General features: G+C 40.6%; 1 protein-coding gene across 5 annotated transcripts in view; it reads left to right on the top strand.

Moving 5' to 3' along the window:
- MAPK1 (mitogen-activated protein kinase 1) overlaps positions 1-17602 on the top strand; it is a 90839-nt gene that overhangs the window by 18676 nt on the left and 54561 nt on the right. Inside the window, exon 1 of one of the 5 annotated variants that reach the window (XM_036354489.1) lies at positions 8263-8288. The exons of the other annotated variants lie outside the window; for them this stretch is intronic. Within the exon in view, the coding sequence (XP_036210382.1) occupies positions 8278-8288 (11 nt within the window). The 5' untranslated portion in view covers positions 8263-8277. Of the gene's footprint in view, positions 1-8262; positions 8289-17602 lie in introns of those variants that run through there. 5 annotated transcript variants of the gene reach the window in all.

Here is a 17602-nt window from a genome sequence, read left to right as displayed (position 1 = left end):
CCTGGGCATGTGCCCTTGACTGAAATTGAACCTGGGACTTTTTAGTCCGCAGGCCAACACTCTATTCACTGAGCCAAACCAGCTTCAACTGGGTGTCCACACTTTTAAAAAGCTCCCACAATGATTCTGATACCTACTCAGATTTGGAAATCACTTTACTCCAATGCACATAAATCAATATGTACTCACATAAAGAATTAATAGAAGGATAAATAAGAAACTAATAAAATGCTTATGGGGTAGGGATGGATGAAGACAAGGATGGGAGCAAGATATCTCTCTTTCAAAAAATTTTATTTAAAATTTTAAAGAAATCTTCAGCCTAACAATTAGAAAGCAAAACCCTCATTATTATTATTTTTTTAATCCTCACCTGAGCATATATTTTAGGGAGAGGAAGGGGAGAGAGAAAAACATGGATCGGTTGCCTCCAGTACTCACCCCAACTGGGGATTGAACCCACAATCTTTTTAGTGTACAGGACAACGCTCCAAACAATTGAGCCACTCCACCGGGGCCAAAGCCCTCATTTTAAAAAATTGAGGATACCGAGGTGTCACCCTGTTTCTGGTATTTCTGGTATTGTTTGAATGTAATTAATTTTCCCTCATCAGCATAAATCTATAGAAGTCAATGCTTGCCGGCAGGAGAAGGGGATAAACTACAAAGGGAAAGTGAAAAATTTGCGTTCTGTTGCCTAGCTCTGTTCTGTAGGGAGAGTTCTTCCACAGACCTAAAACCATGAGATAGAGGCCTAAGACAAAGTGGGCTGAGAAGGATTGGAACAATAATTCTCATTGGTTATACATTAGAATCACCTGGGGCTCTATTTATTCATTTGTTTGTTTGTTTATTTATTTTTATATGCCTGAGGTCCTTTTAAAAAAAATAGACCCCAATGCTCAGACTGCACCCTAGACCAATTCAATCAATTTCTGGGTGTGAAACCATGCATTTTTAAATAGCTCCACGTATCATTCCAGTGTGTGGTAGCCAAGATTGAGAGCCACTGGGCTAGAGCAACAAAAGACAACATCATGGCCTTGTTTTCCTTTTTTATTTCTTTTAAATTTTTCATGTATGAATAAAATATGTATTGAACATTTACTTTGTGCCATATACTATTGAATATCTTGCCATTTATTTTATTCCTTCACATTTTGTCTCATTGTTACTTCCTTTTATCACTAGTTAACTTTGTTCCTTTTAAGTCTAATCTATTTTTCCTCTTTTCTCGTCCTTCTCATTCTTTTCTTTTCTTTTTTTTTTTTTAAATATATTTTATTGATTTTTCACAGAGAGGAAGAGAGAGAGATAGAGAGTTAGAAACATCGATGAGAGAGAAACATCGACCAGCTGCCTCCTGCACATCTCCCACTGGGGATGTGCCCGCAACCCAGGTACATGCCCTTGACCGGAACCGAACCCGGGACCTTTCAGTCCGCAGGCTGACGCTCTATCCACTGAGCCAAACCGGTTTCGGCTCTTTTCTTTTTAAAATTTTTGTTATACACTTGTACACACACACATCATTTTTAACAAGCATATAATTTTTAAAGTTTTTATTTTGAGATCATTTTAGACTTACAAAAAGTTGTGAAAATAGTCTTCAGAGTCCCATATATCCACCTTTTCCTAATGTTAACATTTTATATATATAAAATTATCAAAACTAGGAAATTAAAACTGGTACAGTACTATTAAGTAGATGCAGACCTTATTTGGACTTCCCTATTTTCCCACTAATGTCATTTTTTTTCTTCTAGGATCCCATGTTGCATTGAATTGTTGTATCTCCTTCGTTTCCCCCAAATGTGACATTTTTTCAGTTTTTTCCTGTCTTTCATAACTGTGACACTTTTTTAAAAAAAATATATATTTTATTGATTTTTTACAGAGATGAAGGTAGAGGGATAGAGAGTTAGAAACATCGATGAGAGAAAAACATCGATCAGCTGCCTCCTGCACATCTCCTACTGGGGATGTGCCCGCAACCCAGGTACATGCCCTTGACCGGAATCGAACCTGGGACCCTTCAGTCCAAAGGCCGACGCTCTATCCACTGAGCCAAACCGGTTTCGGCATAACTGTGACACTTTTGAAGAGCATTGGATTGATTTTGTAGACTGTCTCTCAACTTGCATTTGTCTGATGTTTTCTCATGAGTGGAATGAGATGATGGATTTTTTAAAAAATATATTTTTATTGATTTCAGAGAAGAAGGGAGAGGGAGAGAGAGATAGAAACATCAAGGATGAGAGAGAATCATTGATTGGCTGCCTCCTGCATGCCCCCAACTGAGGATCAAGCCCACAACCGGGGCATGTGCCCTTGACCAAATGGAACCACAGGCCGACGCTCTATCCACTTAGCCAAACCAGCCAGAGTGAGATGATGAATTTTTTACACAGAAGCTATAAAAGTGATATTGTAGCCTGGCCAGTGGTTGAACATTGACATATGAATCAGGAGGTCACTGATTGATTCCTGGTAAGGGCACATCCCCAGGTTGCCGGGTCAGTCCCCAGAAGGGGGCGTGCAGGAGGCAGTTGATCAATGATTCTCTCTCATCATAGATGGTTTTTATGTTTGTCTTTTTTTAATCCTCACCTGGGGATATTTTTCCATTTATTTTTAGAGAGGGAAAGACAGAAATATCGATGTGAGACAAACATGTCGATTGATTGCCTCTGGCACAAGCCCCGACCAGGGTCCAGGCCAGGGAGGAGCCTGCAGCTGAGGTATGTGTCCTTGACCAGAATCTTACCCGGGACTCTTCAGTCTGCAGGCCAATGCTCTATCCACTGAGCCAAACCAGCTAAGGCTCATCATTGAGTGTTTCTACCTATCTCTCCCTCTCCCTTTCTCTCTTAAATCAATAAAAATATATATATATTTGAAGTGATATTGGCCCTAGCTGGTTTGGCTCAGTGGATACAGGGTAGGCCTGCAGACTTAAGGGTCCCAGGTTCAATTCTGGTCAAGGGCACATGACCGGGTTGCAGTCTTGATCCCCAGTGGGGGGCATGCAAGAGGCAGCCGAGCAGTGATTCTCTCTCATCATTGATGTTTGTACCCTTCTCAATTTTTATATCAAAATTCATGATGTCAGTATGTCTTATTCCTGGAGATGTTAACTTCAGTCACTTGGTTAAGATGGTGTCTGCCTATTTATTCCTTCACTAGAGGCCTGGTGCATGAAATTCTTGCGCTGGGGGGGAGGGGTCCCTCAACCCAGCCAGTGCCCACTCACAGTCCAGAGCCCTGTGATCAATTGCCCCCCATAGAGGGAGGCCCCGCCCACCCACCACAGCCCACCAGTTGGTGGCCTGGGCCTCCCTCTGCAGGGCGATCATGGGGCAATGGCTGGGCCCCCGACCAATCGCATCACACCCACCATGGCTGGCCTTGCGCCTGTGGGTGTCATAATATGGTCATCCGGATGGTTGTTCTGCTGTTCTCCCGTTTGGTTCATTTGCATATTACGCTTTTATTATTATAGATAATAACTATATTTGGGAATGTACTTTAAGACTGCAGATATCCTGTTTCTTCTTAGATTTTTCACTTACTAATATAAGCAGCCATCTATGGATCTTGTTTGAAAAAATGATTATTGTGGTATTTGCTTAATGATAATTTTTTATTTCCCTCATTCCTTCCATAATTATTAATTGGAGTGCTTCTGTAAGAAAGAACTGTCCCACCCTGGCTGGGTGACTAGGTTGGAGCATCGTCCCCAAAAGGTTGAGAGTTTGATTTCTGGTCAGGGTGTGTGCAGAGGCAATGGATCGATGTTTCTCTGTCTGTCTCCACCCTCCCCTCCCCCGCCCCCCCTTTCTCTCTAAAATCAATAAAAACATACCCTCAGGTGAGGATTAAAAAAAGAAAGAACTGTTTTTTCTCCATTTATTTACTCATTTATATCAGTATGAACTCATGGCTATTTGTTTTATTCTGTAGGTTACAATCCAGTGTTGCCATTGTTTATCTTATTCAAAGTGTTGCAGCTTTGACCTTTCTCCTCCAGATAGACTCTTAGGTCCTTTCAACAAATCCCACCCTTTTTTTTAGTATCTTTTGAGGTGCAAAGTGTGCTCATTGCTACTGGGATATTGTTGCTTCTAGGTCTTCTCACCAAATAACTCTAGGAAAATAGTTGTATGTATATCTGCCCACGCTTATTCACACATCTATATTTATTTCTGTATCTATTTATGTACTATATATGAGTTCATACTGATAATCTCTGATTCTAATCCAACAGCATGTGGTTTATTTTAGCCTTCCTTCTTGTTTGTAATTCTTTCACCAGCCTGGCTCTCATCTTCCATTTGTGTACATATTTGTTCAATCCCATTCTATACATAAAGTAGTTTCAGAATTGCTAACTAATATCCTTCTGAGAAACAAATTTACGAACTGCATTGTAGGATTTATCTATAGTTCTTTGTGATGTTAGCTTTATATAGTGTCCAGTTAAAATACTGTTTTCTAAAGTTCCTTAGGCTGGTTTCTTCCTCATGCCCTCCAGTGTGTGGTTCTGTTATTCTTGTAGTTAAGTTCATTTGTTACTGTTTGTGTTGCATTTTGTATTCTTTCCACATTAGGTTGGTTTTAAGTCTTCATTTAATTTTTTGAGTATGTGATACATTACTATGATTCTAAGGGTAAGAGCTACACACAGGCGATACTCAGAAATATCATTCCTGTTCATCCCTACCAGCTGTTCCCATTCTACCCTTCACTACCCCACCCCCTTGTAGGTAGTCAGTCTCTTTAGTTTCCAGCTTATCCTTTCTATACTTTTGTTGTATATACATGTATATAAGCATATACATGTATATTTTCTTACTAGGGGCCCAGTGCATGAATTCAAGTACCTTGAAAGGAACTGTGGGCCACGAGGCTGTGGTGGGCACAGGGATGGGTCTTGGCCCATCCTCCACGCCCCCACCTGGCTCCTCCTGCTGCGGCCCCCAGTCCCCTCTCTGCCGGCAGCCCCACTCGCGCCGGTCCCATGCACTGACAGTGCCAGCCCTGCTCACACCCACTGACGGCACAGAGCAATTGGGGCCAGGGCCAGCAGCCGGTGCAAGTGGGGCAGCTGCTGCCCCAATTGCCCCTCAGGAGCAGGGGGAGGTGGAGAAGCCCTGAGGGACGATTGGGATCGGTGCCGGACACTGGCAGTGGGTGCGAGCAGTGGCTCCGGCACTGGCTGTGAGTGTGAGTGGGGCCGGCCCTGGCAGTGGGTGCGAGCGGTGGCTCCAGAGCCGGCAGTGGGGACCACGGTGCACAGGAGCAAAGAATTTTCGGTAATCACCCGAGGCTCGCCCTGATGACAGTGACCGGCGCCCCACCTTGGTCGGGCGCCACCCCCCCCCCGCCCCCAAGCTGACCTCCACCATCCTGCTGTAGCCAACACCCGCCATGTTCCATGAACGCCCCCTGGTGGTCAGCACACATAGCGACTGGTTGGTTGGTGGTTCCGGTTATTCTGCCGTTTCGTCTATTTGTATATTAGCATTTTATTATATAGGATATGAAGAATAACATAGCCATAGCTGGTTTGGCTCAGTGGATAGAGCGTTGGCCAGCGGACTGAAGGGTACCAGGTTTGATTCCGGTCAAGGGCCTCGGATCCCCAGTAGCGGGTGTGCAGGAGGCAGCCAATCAATGATTCTCTGTCATCATTAATGTTTCAGTCCCTTTCTCCCTCTCCCTTCTTCTCTGAAATCAATAAATATATATATTATTATTTTTTAAAGAATAACATAAATCTTTTATACTTTTCCCTTTTTCCCCTCACTTAACAGTATATCTTGGAAACCACTCCATAGCAGTTCTTAGGGATTTTTCTCATTCATTTTTACAGCTGCATAGTACTCCATCATATAGATGTGTACCATAGCTTATTCAACCTCCCTCTAATGTATGGCCATTTAGGTTGTTTACAGTGTTTTGTTTTGCAATTATAGATAATGCCTTGTGCATATGTATTTTCATGTTAGTGGAGTTTTTCTTCAAAGTAGATTCCTAGAGTTGGGATTGCTGGATCAAAAGATAGATGCACAGATATATAATTTTGTTAGGTATTGCCAAATTACCCTTGAGAAGGATTGTATAATTTGTATTCCCACCAGCAATATGTGAGAGTTATTGCATATATTTTGTAACTTCACATACATGTGAATGATTATCAAATTTTGTTCAGGGTCTTTCTTTCCTTGTTTCCTTTCTTCTATGATGATGGTTTGCAAAAAAAAATTTTTTTTTTAACTGCAGAAACGTTTTTAATGGAAAGAAGTAAAAAATAGTTTTTCAGAGCTGCCTAGAGATTTTCTTTCTGGCATTTAGAATTATATAATTATGTCACATTTTTCTACCTCACCTAGTTTATCATCTGTTGCATAATACCTCACTGCCTGCTTAATTGTGCAGGCGAGTTTAACCATTTTCCTCATCTTAGTCATTTTCCACATGTCAGAGGCAGGTGTTTAATATTTCTGACAATGAGGCAGTTCATAAGAGACTTGCATTTCTTGATTCCTCTACGTTTTAGTAATGTGGACAGTCATCTGAGCCTCTTCCCCTTGACCTGTTTGGGTACAGCTTACAAAGGTGTGCAAGGGTCCAGCCTTATATGAAGTAGATCATTCTCTTTTCAGACTGTAACTCCCTACCCTCATGTCCTCTCTCCCCTGAACCCCCTGACTTGAGACCTTCACCTTAATGGTTTTCCTAGTCTACTGCTCTTGTCTGGCCTTGATATGGATTCTGTCTGCTGACTGACAGAATCTCACTCTCTCTTGATCTCTTTCCTCCCATTCTACAAGAACCAAACCTTATTTTGTCTGATCTTGCTTACAGCCTGATTATATATACTAGAGGAAATAACTTTATTGTCATGATTGACATCACTAAATAATCTCTGAATACTGATTTCCACTGGTGTTCAACATGATTTTTTTTTAAAATATCTTTTTATTGATTTCAGAGAGGAAGGGGGAGAAAGAGAGAGAAACGTCAATGATGAGAGAGAATTCCCACACTCCCCACACTGGGGATCGAGCCCACAACCTTGGGCATGTGCCCTGACTGGGAATCAAACCGTGACCTCCTGGTTCATAGGTCGATGCTCAACCGCTGAGCCATGCCGGCCAAGCTCAACATGATATTTTTACTTGTTCTCATTCAGGCCCCTTTCTCATGCCCTTATGTCTTGTTTGCCTTTACATTTTCTGCCTTAAAATCTGCTCTTGGACAACTCACAGCATATATTTGCCTCTTGTTTCAGAGACGACAGCTTTTGGCTCATCCTGAGAAAGAAGGTCTAAATAGCTAGAGCCTTTGAAATGCGTAGGCTACTTTGGGAAGCAGAACATATTCTGTAGCATGATCATTATGATTATTTTTATTTTTGTCATCACTGTCTGCCTTCTTCAACATCTTTTCAGTTGACCTGTCAGCCAGCTCAATTATGAACCTAATGGTGGCTCATCACCACCCAGAGATGAGCATGGCCAGGAAGTACTATTGGCCTTTGTATGGTGTAGTGGCTAAGAACGAGGGTTTTAGAGATCAGCACACTTAGTCTTGAGTCCTAGTTCTGTTAGCTATTAGTTATGCAATCACAGACAGGTTAATTGATTCCTCCCTTTTACCTAGGTTTGTTCATCTATAAAATAGAAGTTTTATGCTTCAAAGCATTCTGGTAAAGACAGTATATGAGGATTTCTCTTTTTTTAAAATATATTTTATTGATTTTTTTTTATATATATATTTTTATTGATTTTTTACAGAGAGGAAGGGAGAGGGATAGAGAGAAACGTCGATGAGAAAGATCTATCAGCCGCCTCCTGCACGCCCCCCACTGGGGATGTGCCCGCAACCAAGGTACATGCCCTTGACCGGAATCGAACCTGGGACCCTTCAGTCCTCAGGCTGACGCTCTATCCACTGAGCCAAACCGGTTAGGGCAAGGATTTTTCTAAAGCTCTTAACACTGCTAAGTGCTCAATAAACTATGATCATTATGATTAATGAGGTCCCTTCTCATTTCTTACTCTATCTACTTCAGGTCCAGAGGCACATGGAACTGCCTGTGCTGCTACCCTTGAATGCTTGGCATTGGGGGAGACTTGATGCTCTTAGTCTTTGTTGATTACCTCTAGCTGTTATCATAGCTAACTGTAGCCAGCCTGACCCGGACCATTCCAAAATTCTTGCCCAGTGAGCGTGGGAGGGAATAACTGAAGAGGAAAGAAATGTAGGGGAATGATAAAAAAGTGAGTAACCCATCTCCTTCATCAGAGTCTCTCTCTCCTGACAAGTTCAGAGCACAAATTACAAAGGTCACTTCTAAGTAGCACTGCTTTGGATGAGTTTATATGTTGCAAAGAATAATAACTGACTTTGTGCTACCCTAGTATGCTTCAAATAAAACAAAATTTCTTTTTTTTAAAAATATATTTTATTGATTTTTTTACAGAGAGGAAGGGATAAGGATAGAGAGTTAGAAACACCGATGAGAGAGAAACATCGATCAGCTGCCTCCTGCACACTCCCTACTGGGGATGTGCCCCCAACCAAGGTACATGCCCTTGACCGGAACCAAACCTGGGACCCTTGAGTCCACAGGCCGACGCTCCATCCACTGAGCCAAACCAGCTAGGGCAAAACAAAATTTCTTGGTTGTGGGTTTTAGGATGTTGATAGTCACAGTGCTAAATTCTGATAAGCAATCTTAGGTCTAGTAACATAGACTAATTTTTCCTATTCGTGTGGAGAAAGATATTAAGTTTTTTACACTTAAAAAAACAATAATTTGTGTACTTCAGTCCACCTAAAATTTGTGGAACTTTGAGTCACTACAAGTCTTCATCTTTCTATGTTTATATCTAGGCATGCATATGTATATACATTCAACCACATAACTGGGTATGAGGGTATTTTCCCCATTCTCTCTCTCTCTCTCTCTCTCTCTCTCTCTCTCTCTCTCTCTCTCTCTCTTTTTTTTTAGTATAGCAAAGGTGAAAATTTATTGAAGAACAAGTACAGACTCCCACATGGGGAGAGGGAAAGAGTCCCACATTATAGACTCCCACGTGGGGAGGGGGAAAGGGTCCCCCCCCCCCCCATTCTCTTGTATATATTATGTTTTGTTCGTTTGTTTTATATTTCCCAATGTCTGGAAGAAGCCTGACAGAGTAATGGAACCTTCTCCTTTTTGTAACTTGACCAGTGCTATCAGAGCAGACATATAGGGTAGAGCCAAGTTGGGTCTAAAACTCAGACCTCCTGATTTGAGGTCTGATATTTCTTTCTTTTTAGGGTCTCATGTGATAAATATAATTAATAGTAATAATAAATAAAGTAATAAAAATGACTATACCACGTTGGGGGAGAAGGCCTAACTAATATTCTTTTAGTTTTGCATCTGCTATTCTACACTCTTCACAATCCTTGAGCTTATCCTCTTTTTTTAGCTTTCCTAATTTTTGAGCCAAGCAAATGGTTGCTAAGATATGTCTCAACTAGTAAGGGATAAGGGCCAGAGTTGCAATTTACTAGTATCTGACTATTTGGCCCTGTTTTATTACTTGAAGAGATTAAAAAACACATTTATAGACAAATTTGTTCAAGCTCTGGGCTGTGCACCTTTTCTAGTCAGGTTGCATACATGTTAATGACATCAGTTTTAAGCTGTGATTATCTGTACCAGCAGTTCTCAACCTGTGGGTCCCGACCCTTTGGCGGTCGAACGACCCTTTCACAGGGGTCGCCTAAGACCATCCTGCATATCAGATATTTACATGACGATTCATAACAGGAGCAACATTACAGTTATGAAGTAGCAACAAAAATAATTTTATGGTTGGGTCACAACATGAGGAACTGTATTTAAAGGGCCAGAAGGTTGAGAACCACTGATCTATACTATGTTGAAGCATTGATTTTTAAAATAATGTAAAATTATGATGATTTTATAGCTAAAATGACTTTTGACTAGCTTTTATTTGCTCACTTAATCATTTGCACCCTCTTAAAGAAAACTTTGCACTGGCTTTCTTGGTTAGTAAATTATGAGAGAATCAAGCTTAAAGTAAGAAATATATTATTATCTACCTACTTATTTTTAGAACATTAATTTAGATCAGTCTAACTTACTTACCTCTGAAGACAAGTTAATTTTTATCTGTGAAACGAAATACTGTAGTTTTGTGTTCAGATAATTAAAGTTCACCAAAATGGATAGCTTAGAGAACAGCTTAATAGCTTTCTTTAAAAATAACCCATTCACGGCTGATAGGTAGCATTTTACTTGCTTAACACTGGGTATAATATGTGGTGCTTGTGCATGATAAGATATCTATTTTAATGTATAAAGTCCTAGTATGTGAAGGAAATGAACCCTAGAGAAATACGACCTTAAACTTTCTCCCAAATCATAAGGCGGAGTAGTCATGAACTCCACATAGAATGACTTGACAAGTCAGATTCTCTAAGTTATTAAGCCCAATTGGGAAAATTAGTGCTTTGTACACTCACATAACCTTGATTATGGAATAATGGGAGCATTTATAATTTATTAAAAGATCTAATTTTCATCAAAGAAAAATGCATTTGGGAACCTAACCGGTTTGAACTTCTAAAACTTAGAATTTTTATGAAGTATATGGATATCATCTTTTATTTTTATAATACATTATAAAACATTAAGGATTTTAAAATAATTACTTGATTTCTTGTCAATTATTTTATGATTTTCCGCAAAAGTTTTAAAAGTAAGTTATCTACCACTCTTAAATTAATTTTACATTTAATATTAAACTAGGAAATTTTAGTTAATAATTCCCAATTATTTTAGAGTTTATAGCAATTCCACAGTTATAGCCCAAATTTCTAGTGTGTTCAAGAGTGCTGCTATCTTTCAGTGGGGAAATGGATTACCATTGTGTGCTGTATGAGAGCACTTTTTGTTACTTAGTGATAAGTAATGCAATATAATTCAAGTCTGTGCATGAAAGCTGTGACTCTACAGCTAACTAAAAAAAAAAGAAAAGACATCTATTTTATTTAAACAAGCTATTTTCCATAAATATTGAGTCTCTGCTGTGAAATGACTATAATGACAGGGGGGCTGGGGAGGATAGGGAGAAAATCTGAACATACCAGAAATTTTATATTTATATCAAAGCTTTAGAAAATGACTATGGAAGGCTGGACACTTATTTTATTTTATTAATTTATTGATTTTTTACAGAGAGGAAGGGAGAGAGATAGAGAGTTAGAAACATCGATGAGAGAGAAACATCGATCAGCTGCCTCCTGCACATCCCCCACCGGGGAAGTGCCCGCAACCCAGGTACATGCCCCCGACCGGAATCGAACCCGGGACCCCTCAGTCCGCAGGCTGACGCTCTATATCCACTGAGCCAAACCGGCTTCGGCTGGGCACTTATTTTAATGATACTGCCATTGTTCAGAACTGGTTTAGAATATTTCCCTTGCAGTTGCCTTTAATGTGAGTATACAGGGTGGGGTAAAAGTAGGTTTACAGTTGCAGTTGAATGGAAAATACAATAATTAATAAATAATACTGTAATAATGAAAGAAAATCAACCCATAATTTTATAGAACAGCTCCGTTTTTTAAAATCACCTTTTGAGATATAATTTATGTACAATAAACTAACAACTTTTCTATGTTCAGAGTTATATGAATCTTGGCAAATGTATATGTACTTGTGTAACCACTATCACAATGAAGATACGAACATTACATAACAGAAAGCTCCCTTGTGCCCCTTTTCAGTCAGTCTTCACCTCAGAAAACCAGAGATCAGCTGACACTGTAGATCAGCTTCAACCTTTCTAGAATTCTATATAAATGGAATTTTAAAAGTCTGTATTCTTTGTGTGTCTGGCTTCTTTTACTTAGTTTTTCAGATTCATCCTTATTACATATATCAGTAGTTGTCTCCTTTTCATTGCTGAGTACTTTTCCATTGTATTGATGGCACAGTTTGTTTATCCTGCCATTGTGGATGAATATTTGTGTTGTTCCAAGTTTGTGGCTATCTTCTATATGTATAAAAAGCTAATATTCAAAGTGTCCCCTTGGGAGTTCAGCCGGGAGACTGGGAGTTCAGTCGCTCGCTATGACGTGTGCTGAACACCAGGGAGCGGCACAGAACATGGTAGGGGACTGGTGGCGGCGGCAGGGTGCTGAGGAAGCAAGGGAAGTGGGAGGCGGGGAACCTGATCGGCCCTGATCCCTGGTCAGGCCTAGGGACCCTACCTGTGCATGAATTTTGTGCACTGGGCCTCTAGTTATAAATCCCCTACAAATATTTATATACAAGTCTCTGTGGACATATATTTTCATTTCATTTCTTTTTTTTTTTTTTCAGGTGATCATCATAGCCAGGTTCCCCCTAGCCAGGTTCCTCCCTTTATTGTCATCTAACATCTGTATTTATACTATTTGGTCTTAATCCTATCCATTCTATTCAAAAGGTTAGGGGTTTCTTTTCTTTTTCTTTTTTTAATTTATTTTTTATTAAATATTTATTGTTCAGATTATTACATTTGTTCCTCTTTTTTCCCCCCCATAACTCCCCTCCTCCCAGTTCCCACCCCACCCTCCGCCCTCACTCCCCACCCACTGTCCTCATCCATAGGTGCACGATTTTTGTCCAGTCTCTTCCCGCATCTCCCACACCCCTTTCCCCACCAAGAATAGTGAGTCCATTCCCTTTCTATGTCCTTGATTCTATTATGATCACCAGTTCATTCTGTTCATCAGATTATTTATTCACTTGATTCTTAGATTCACTTGTTGATAGATGCATATTTGTTGTTCATAATTAGTATCTTTACCTTTTTCTTCTTTTTCCTGTTCTTAAAGGATACCTTTCAGCATTTCATATAATACTGGTTTGGTGGTGATGAACTCCTTTAGCTTTTCCTTATCTGTGAAGCTCTTTATCTGACCTTCAATTCTGAATGATAGCTTTGCTGGATAAAGTAATCTTGGTTGTAGGTTCTTGGCATTCATCACTTTGAATATTTCTTGCCACTCCCTTCTGGCCTGCAAAGTTTCTGTTGAGAAATCAGCTGACAGTCGTATGGGTATTCCCTTGTAGGTAACTGAGTTTCTTTCTCTTGCTGCTTTTAAGATTCTCTCTTTGTGTTTTGCTCTTGGCATTTTAATTATGATGTGTCTTGGTGTGGTCCTCTTTGGATTCCTTTTGTTTGGGGTTCTCTGCGCTTCCTGGAGTTGTAAGTCTATTTCTTTCACCAGGTAGGGGAAGTTTTCTGTCATTATTTCTTCAAAGAGGTTTTCTTTTTTTTTTTTTTAATATATTTTATTGATTTTTTACAGAGAGGAAGGGAGAGAGATAGATAGTTAGAAACATCGACGAGAGAGAAACATCAATCAGCTGCCTCCTGCACACCTCCCACTGGGGATATGCCCGCAACCCAGGCACATGCCCTTGACCGGAATCGAACCCGGGACCCTTCAGTCCGCAGGCCGACGCTCTATCCACTGAGCAAAATCGGTTTCGACTTCAAACAGGTTTTCAATATCTTGCTCTCGCTCTTCTTCTGGCACCCCTATAATTCTGATGTTGGTACGCTTGAAGCTGTCCCAGAGGCCCTTACACTATCTTCGTATTTTCGGATTCTTTTTTCATTTTGCTTTTCCGGTTGGGTGTTTTTTGCTTCTTCGCATTTCAAATCTTTGACTTGATTCTTGCGCTCCTCTGGTCTGCTGTTGGGAGTCTGTATAGTATTCTTTATTTCAGTCAGTGTATGCTTAATTTCTAGTTGGTTCTTTATCATAACATCGAGGGTCTCATTAGATTTCTTGAGGATCTCATTAAGTTTATCGGCGGCTTCTAGACAGTTCTTGAGAGACCTTAAAAGTGTGGTTCTGAACTCTATATCTTCCATTGACAATTTTGTCCTGTTTCTTTGTCTCCGCATTTTTTTTATGCTTCCTTGGTGCACCCCCTAGTGGTCTTTGTGCGCAGTCTTGTTGTAGTTAAGCCTTGATTGTTGTAGGTAATACTGGGGGGATTTGACCTCCAGGCCAACTGGCTGTGAGAGTCAGCTGTGTCTGCAGTGGGAAAACTTCTGTCCTCTGGGGAGGTGTTAATCTAGCGTTTGCCTGAGGCTATCCAGCAAATGGCTCTGTGCAGGGCTTGGGCGGGGCAGGTCCCAGGGGATCTACAGGGCGGGTGGAGGGAGCAGTTATGGCTGCTCTCGGTCCCATCCCCAGAGGCTCTGCCTCTCAGAGTCCCAGCGACCGCTGCAAACCTCGGAGAGAAAGCTGCCCTCGCGTTCCGACCAATGCCCGACAGTCCTGCTTCTCCCGTTTGAGTCTGGGTCCCTAGAGACTTGCCCAGAACTGGAGCTCAGGGCCTGAGCCTCCCTCCCGATTGAAAATGACAACCGTGCCCTCAGCCACCAGCCCGCTCCGCGTGCACCTCTACACCTTTGTATTTTCCGCACTGCGCCGCCTCTGAGTCTCGTATGCTGTTCTCTTTCCTTCTAGTTGAAGAATTTCCCCTCAGCCAGCTTTCCCGTGGTTCTGGGTGATGTCCATTCCGTCTTTTAGTTGTATTTTTGAAGTGGTTGTGCGAGGCAGCATTCTCCGGTGTTTACCTATGCCGCCATTTTGGTTCTCTCTATTTTCATTTCTTTCTTTTTTTTTTTTTTAATATATTTTATTGATTTTTCACAGAGAGGAAGGGAGAGAGATAGAAAGTTAGAAACATCGATGAGAGAGAAACATGGATCAGCTGCCTCCTGCACATCTCCCACTGGGGATGTGCCCGCAACCCAGGTACATGCCCTCGACCGGAATCGAACCTGGGACCCTTCAGTCCGCAGGCCGACGCTCTATCCACTGAGCCAAACCGGTTTCGGCTATTTTCATTTCTTGAATAAATACTTGGGAATGGAATTGCTGGGTTATATGGTAACTGTATGTATACCTTTTCAGAAACTGCCAAACTTTTCCATAGTGGTTGTACTATTTTGCAGTTCCACCTGCAGACTCTAGGAGAGTTCAAGCTTTTCTACATCCTCATCAGCATTTGATGTGGTCAGTTCTCTTTATTTAGCTGTTCTTTAATGAGTATATGGTTTTAGTTTGCATTTCCCTATGACTCACCAGTCATCTTGTCATGTGTTTATTATCTCACTTCAGTGTCTATAATCTTTTGCCTATTTTTAAATATAGTGTTGTAGCCGAAACTGGTTTGGCTCAGTGGATAGAGCGTTGGCCTGCGGACTGAAGGGTCCCGGGTTCGATTCCGGTCAAGGGCATGTGCCTGGGTTGTGGGCACATCCTCAGTAGGAGATGTGCAGAAGGCAGCTGATTGGTGTTTCTCCTTCATCGATGTTTCTAACTATCTCTCTCCCTTCCTCTCTGTAAAAAATCAATAAAATATATTAAAAATAAATAAATAAATAAATATTGTGTTGTCATCTTATCTTGAAGTTTGTAAGAATTCTTTATATTCTAAATACATATTGCAAATTTTTTTCTCCTGTCTGCACAGCTCATTTTCAGCCTTAATGGTATTACTGGACTTGTTCTCCCATTTCATTCACAAGATCCCACTCAGCACCTTTCTTTTCCAGTCTTCCTAATTCCTCCTTTCTCCACTGTCATCATTCTTGTAGACTTCAGGGGTTTTACTACTCCCCTCAAAGGTGTGGTTGTTCTTCTTTGTTCAATTATTTTACTGACTTAAGAGTGCTACTGGTTTATAGTGCCCTTGGGCCTGAGATGTTAAATGTCTTTGCAATGGGTGGTATGGTTTAACACAATGAACCTGCTTTGTTTAGTGCAAGCTGCTATCATTTCTCACTATTGCAATGCTTCAAATGGTTTCCTTGTTGTGTTTTGTTTTCCTTTTATACGATTCATTCTTAATATCACAGCTGGAAAGATCATTTAAAAATATAAATTGGGCGCCAGCTGGCTTGGTTCAGTGGTTGAGTGTTGAACCAGGAGGTCACAATTCAATTCCAAGTCAGGGCACATGTCGGGGTCGCTGGCTCTATCCCCAGTGCAGGAGGCAGCTGGATCGAAGAGTCCCTCATCGATTCTCTCATCACTGATGTTTCTATCTCCCTCTTCCTCTCTGAAATCAATAAAAATACATAAAAAAATACATATATATCAATAAATTGGGTATTCTTAGTCCCCAGCTTTAAGTGGAAGTGCATGTAAGATAAATCTTAAATCCTTAGCACAACTGCCAGGTTACTGCCTATTTCTTTGCCCTTATCCTGAGCCATTCCCTCTCTGCTTGGTACACTTCAGCCACATGGCCTTCTTTTGGATCCACAAAGACTCAGGCCTAACCCCTCCCTGCTCGATAGAATACTTAACCTTCTCTGCCACCCCTCAACCTGGCTAATTCCTGCTCATTCTTCAGGTCTCTGTTTTAAATGCCACTTCCTTAGAGAGGAAGAGCCTTCCTTAAGCCCCTAATTAAAATAAGCTCTCTAGTTATCCATGATGACATTAATTATATAATTTATATATTGTTTGTTGGCTTCCATTCTAATTTATATATTTATAATACAAATGTTTTTTATCCCCTGCCATATTATATAAAGTTCATGACAACAGGAAGCTTTCTATTTTTACACTGCTATATTCATAGCACTCAATACAATGTAGATGATTGATAAATATAATTGACTTTAATATTTAAAATTTTTTAAGTTATTCAATATGCTTCCTTCAAGGTCCCAGACTGACATTTCTTCCTCTTGAATACAAACTTCTTTACTAGTTTTCTGTCTGACATTTCCACTGAGTCTGTAAACTGACTAATGAGAGTTCTTAATCTTTATTCTGCCATGGATCCTTTTTACCAGCGGTCGCCAACTTGTGGTCCGTGAGGCCTGAAAGGTTGGTGACCGCTGCTTTAGGCAGTCATTGAAACCTGTGGCTCTTCAGATTGTTTTTAAATGAATAAGATAAATTATTTATGACTACCAAGGAAATCAGTTTTCTTCAAATACTGCCTTTTAAATATTGATAAAATACATCTTTAATGTATGTGCTTCTTTATTAATGCCTTCAATAGCAAGCTCAAGCAGCAGATCTAAGAACTGTTGTAATTTCAGAGTAGTAAGGAGTATAAATATTTTGAGAATTACAACTGTAGTCTTCTCACTAGTCTTAACTATTTCTAGTTTTAGCCTCCTTCAGTCTATAGAAATACCTGTGTTCTGATAGTGTCATTCTCATGGTCCAAGGATTCTTTCTATTATCAGAATAAAGTATAGATTTCTTGCCCTGGCTGGTTTGACTCAGTGGATAGAGCATTGGCCTGCAGACTGAAGGGTCCTGGGTTCGATTCTGGTCAAGGGCATATGCCCGTGTTATGGGGGGCATGCAGGAGGCAGCCAATCAGTGATTCGCTCTCATCATTGATGTTTCTCTCCCTCCTTCCCTCTCTCCCCTCTTCCTCTCTGAAATCAATAAAAATAATTTTTTTAAATAAAAGTATAGATTTCTCGGCTTTCTCAGTCTGGCATCACCTTTTTTGCTTTTCCCCTGGGCG

This window comes from Myotis myotis, unplaced genomic scaffold, assembly GCF_014108235.1.
Source record: "Myotis myotis isolate mMyoMyo1 unplaced genomic scaffold, mMyoMyo1.p scaffold_m19_p_20, whole genome shotgun sequence".
NCBI lineage: Eukaryota > Metazoa > Chordata > Mammalia > Chiroptera > Vespertilionidae > Myotis > Myotis myotis.
This window is presented reverse-complemented; position numbering and strand designations above follow the sequence as displayed.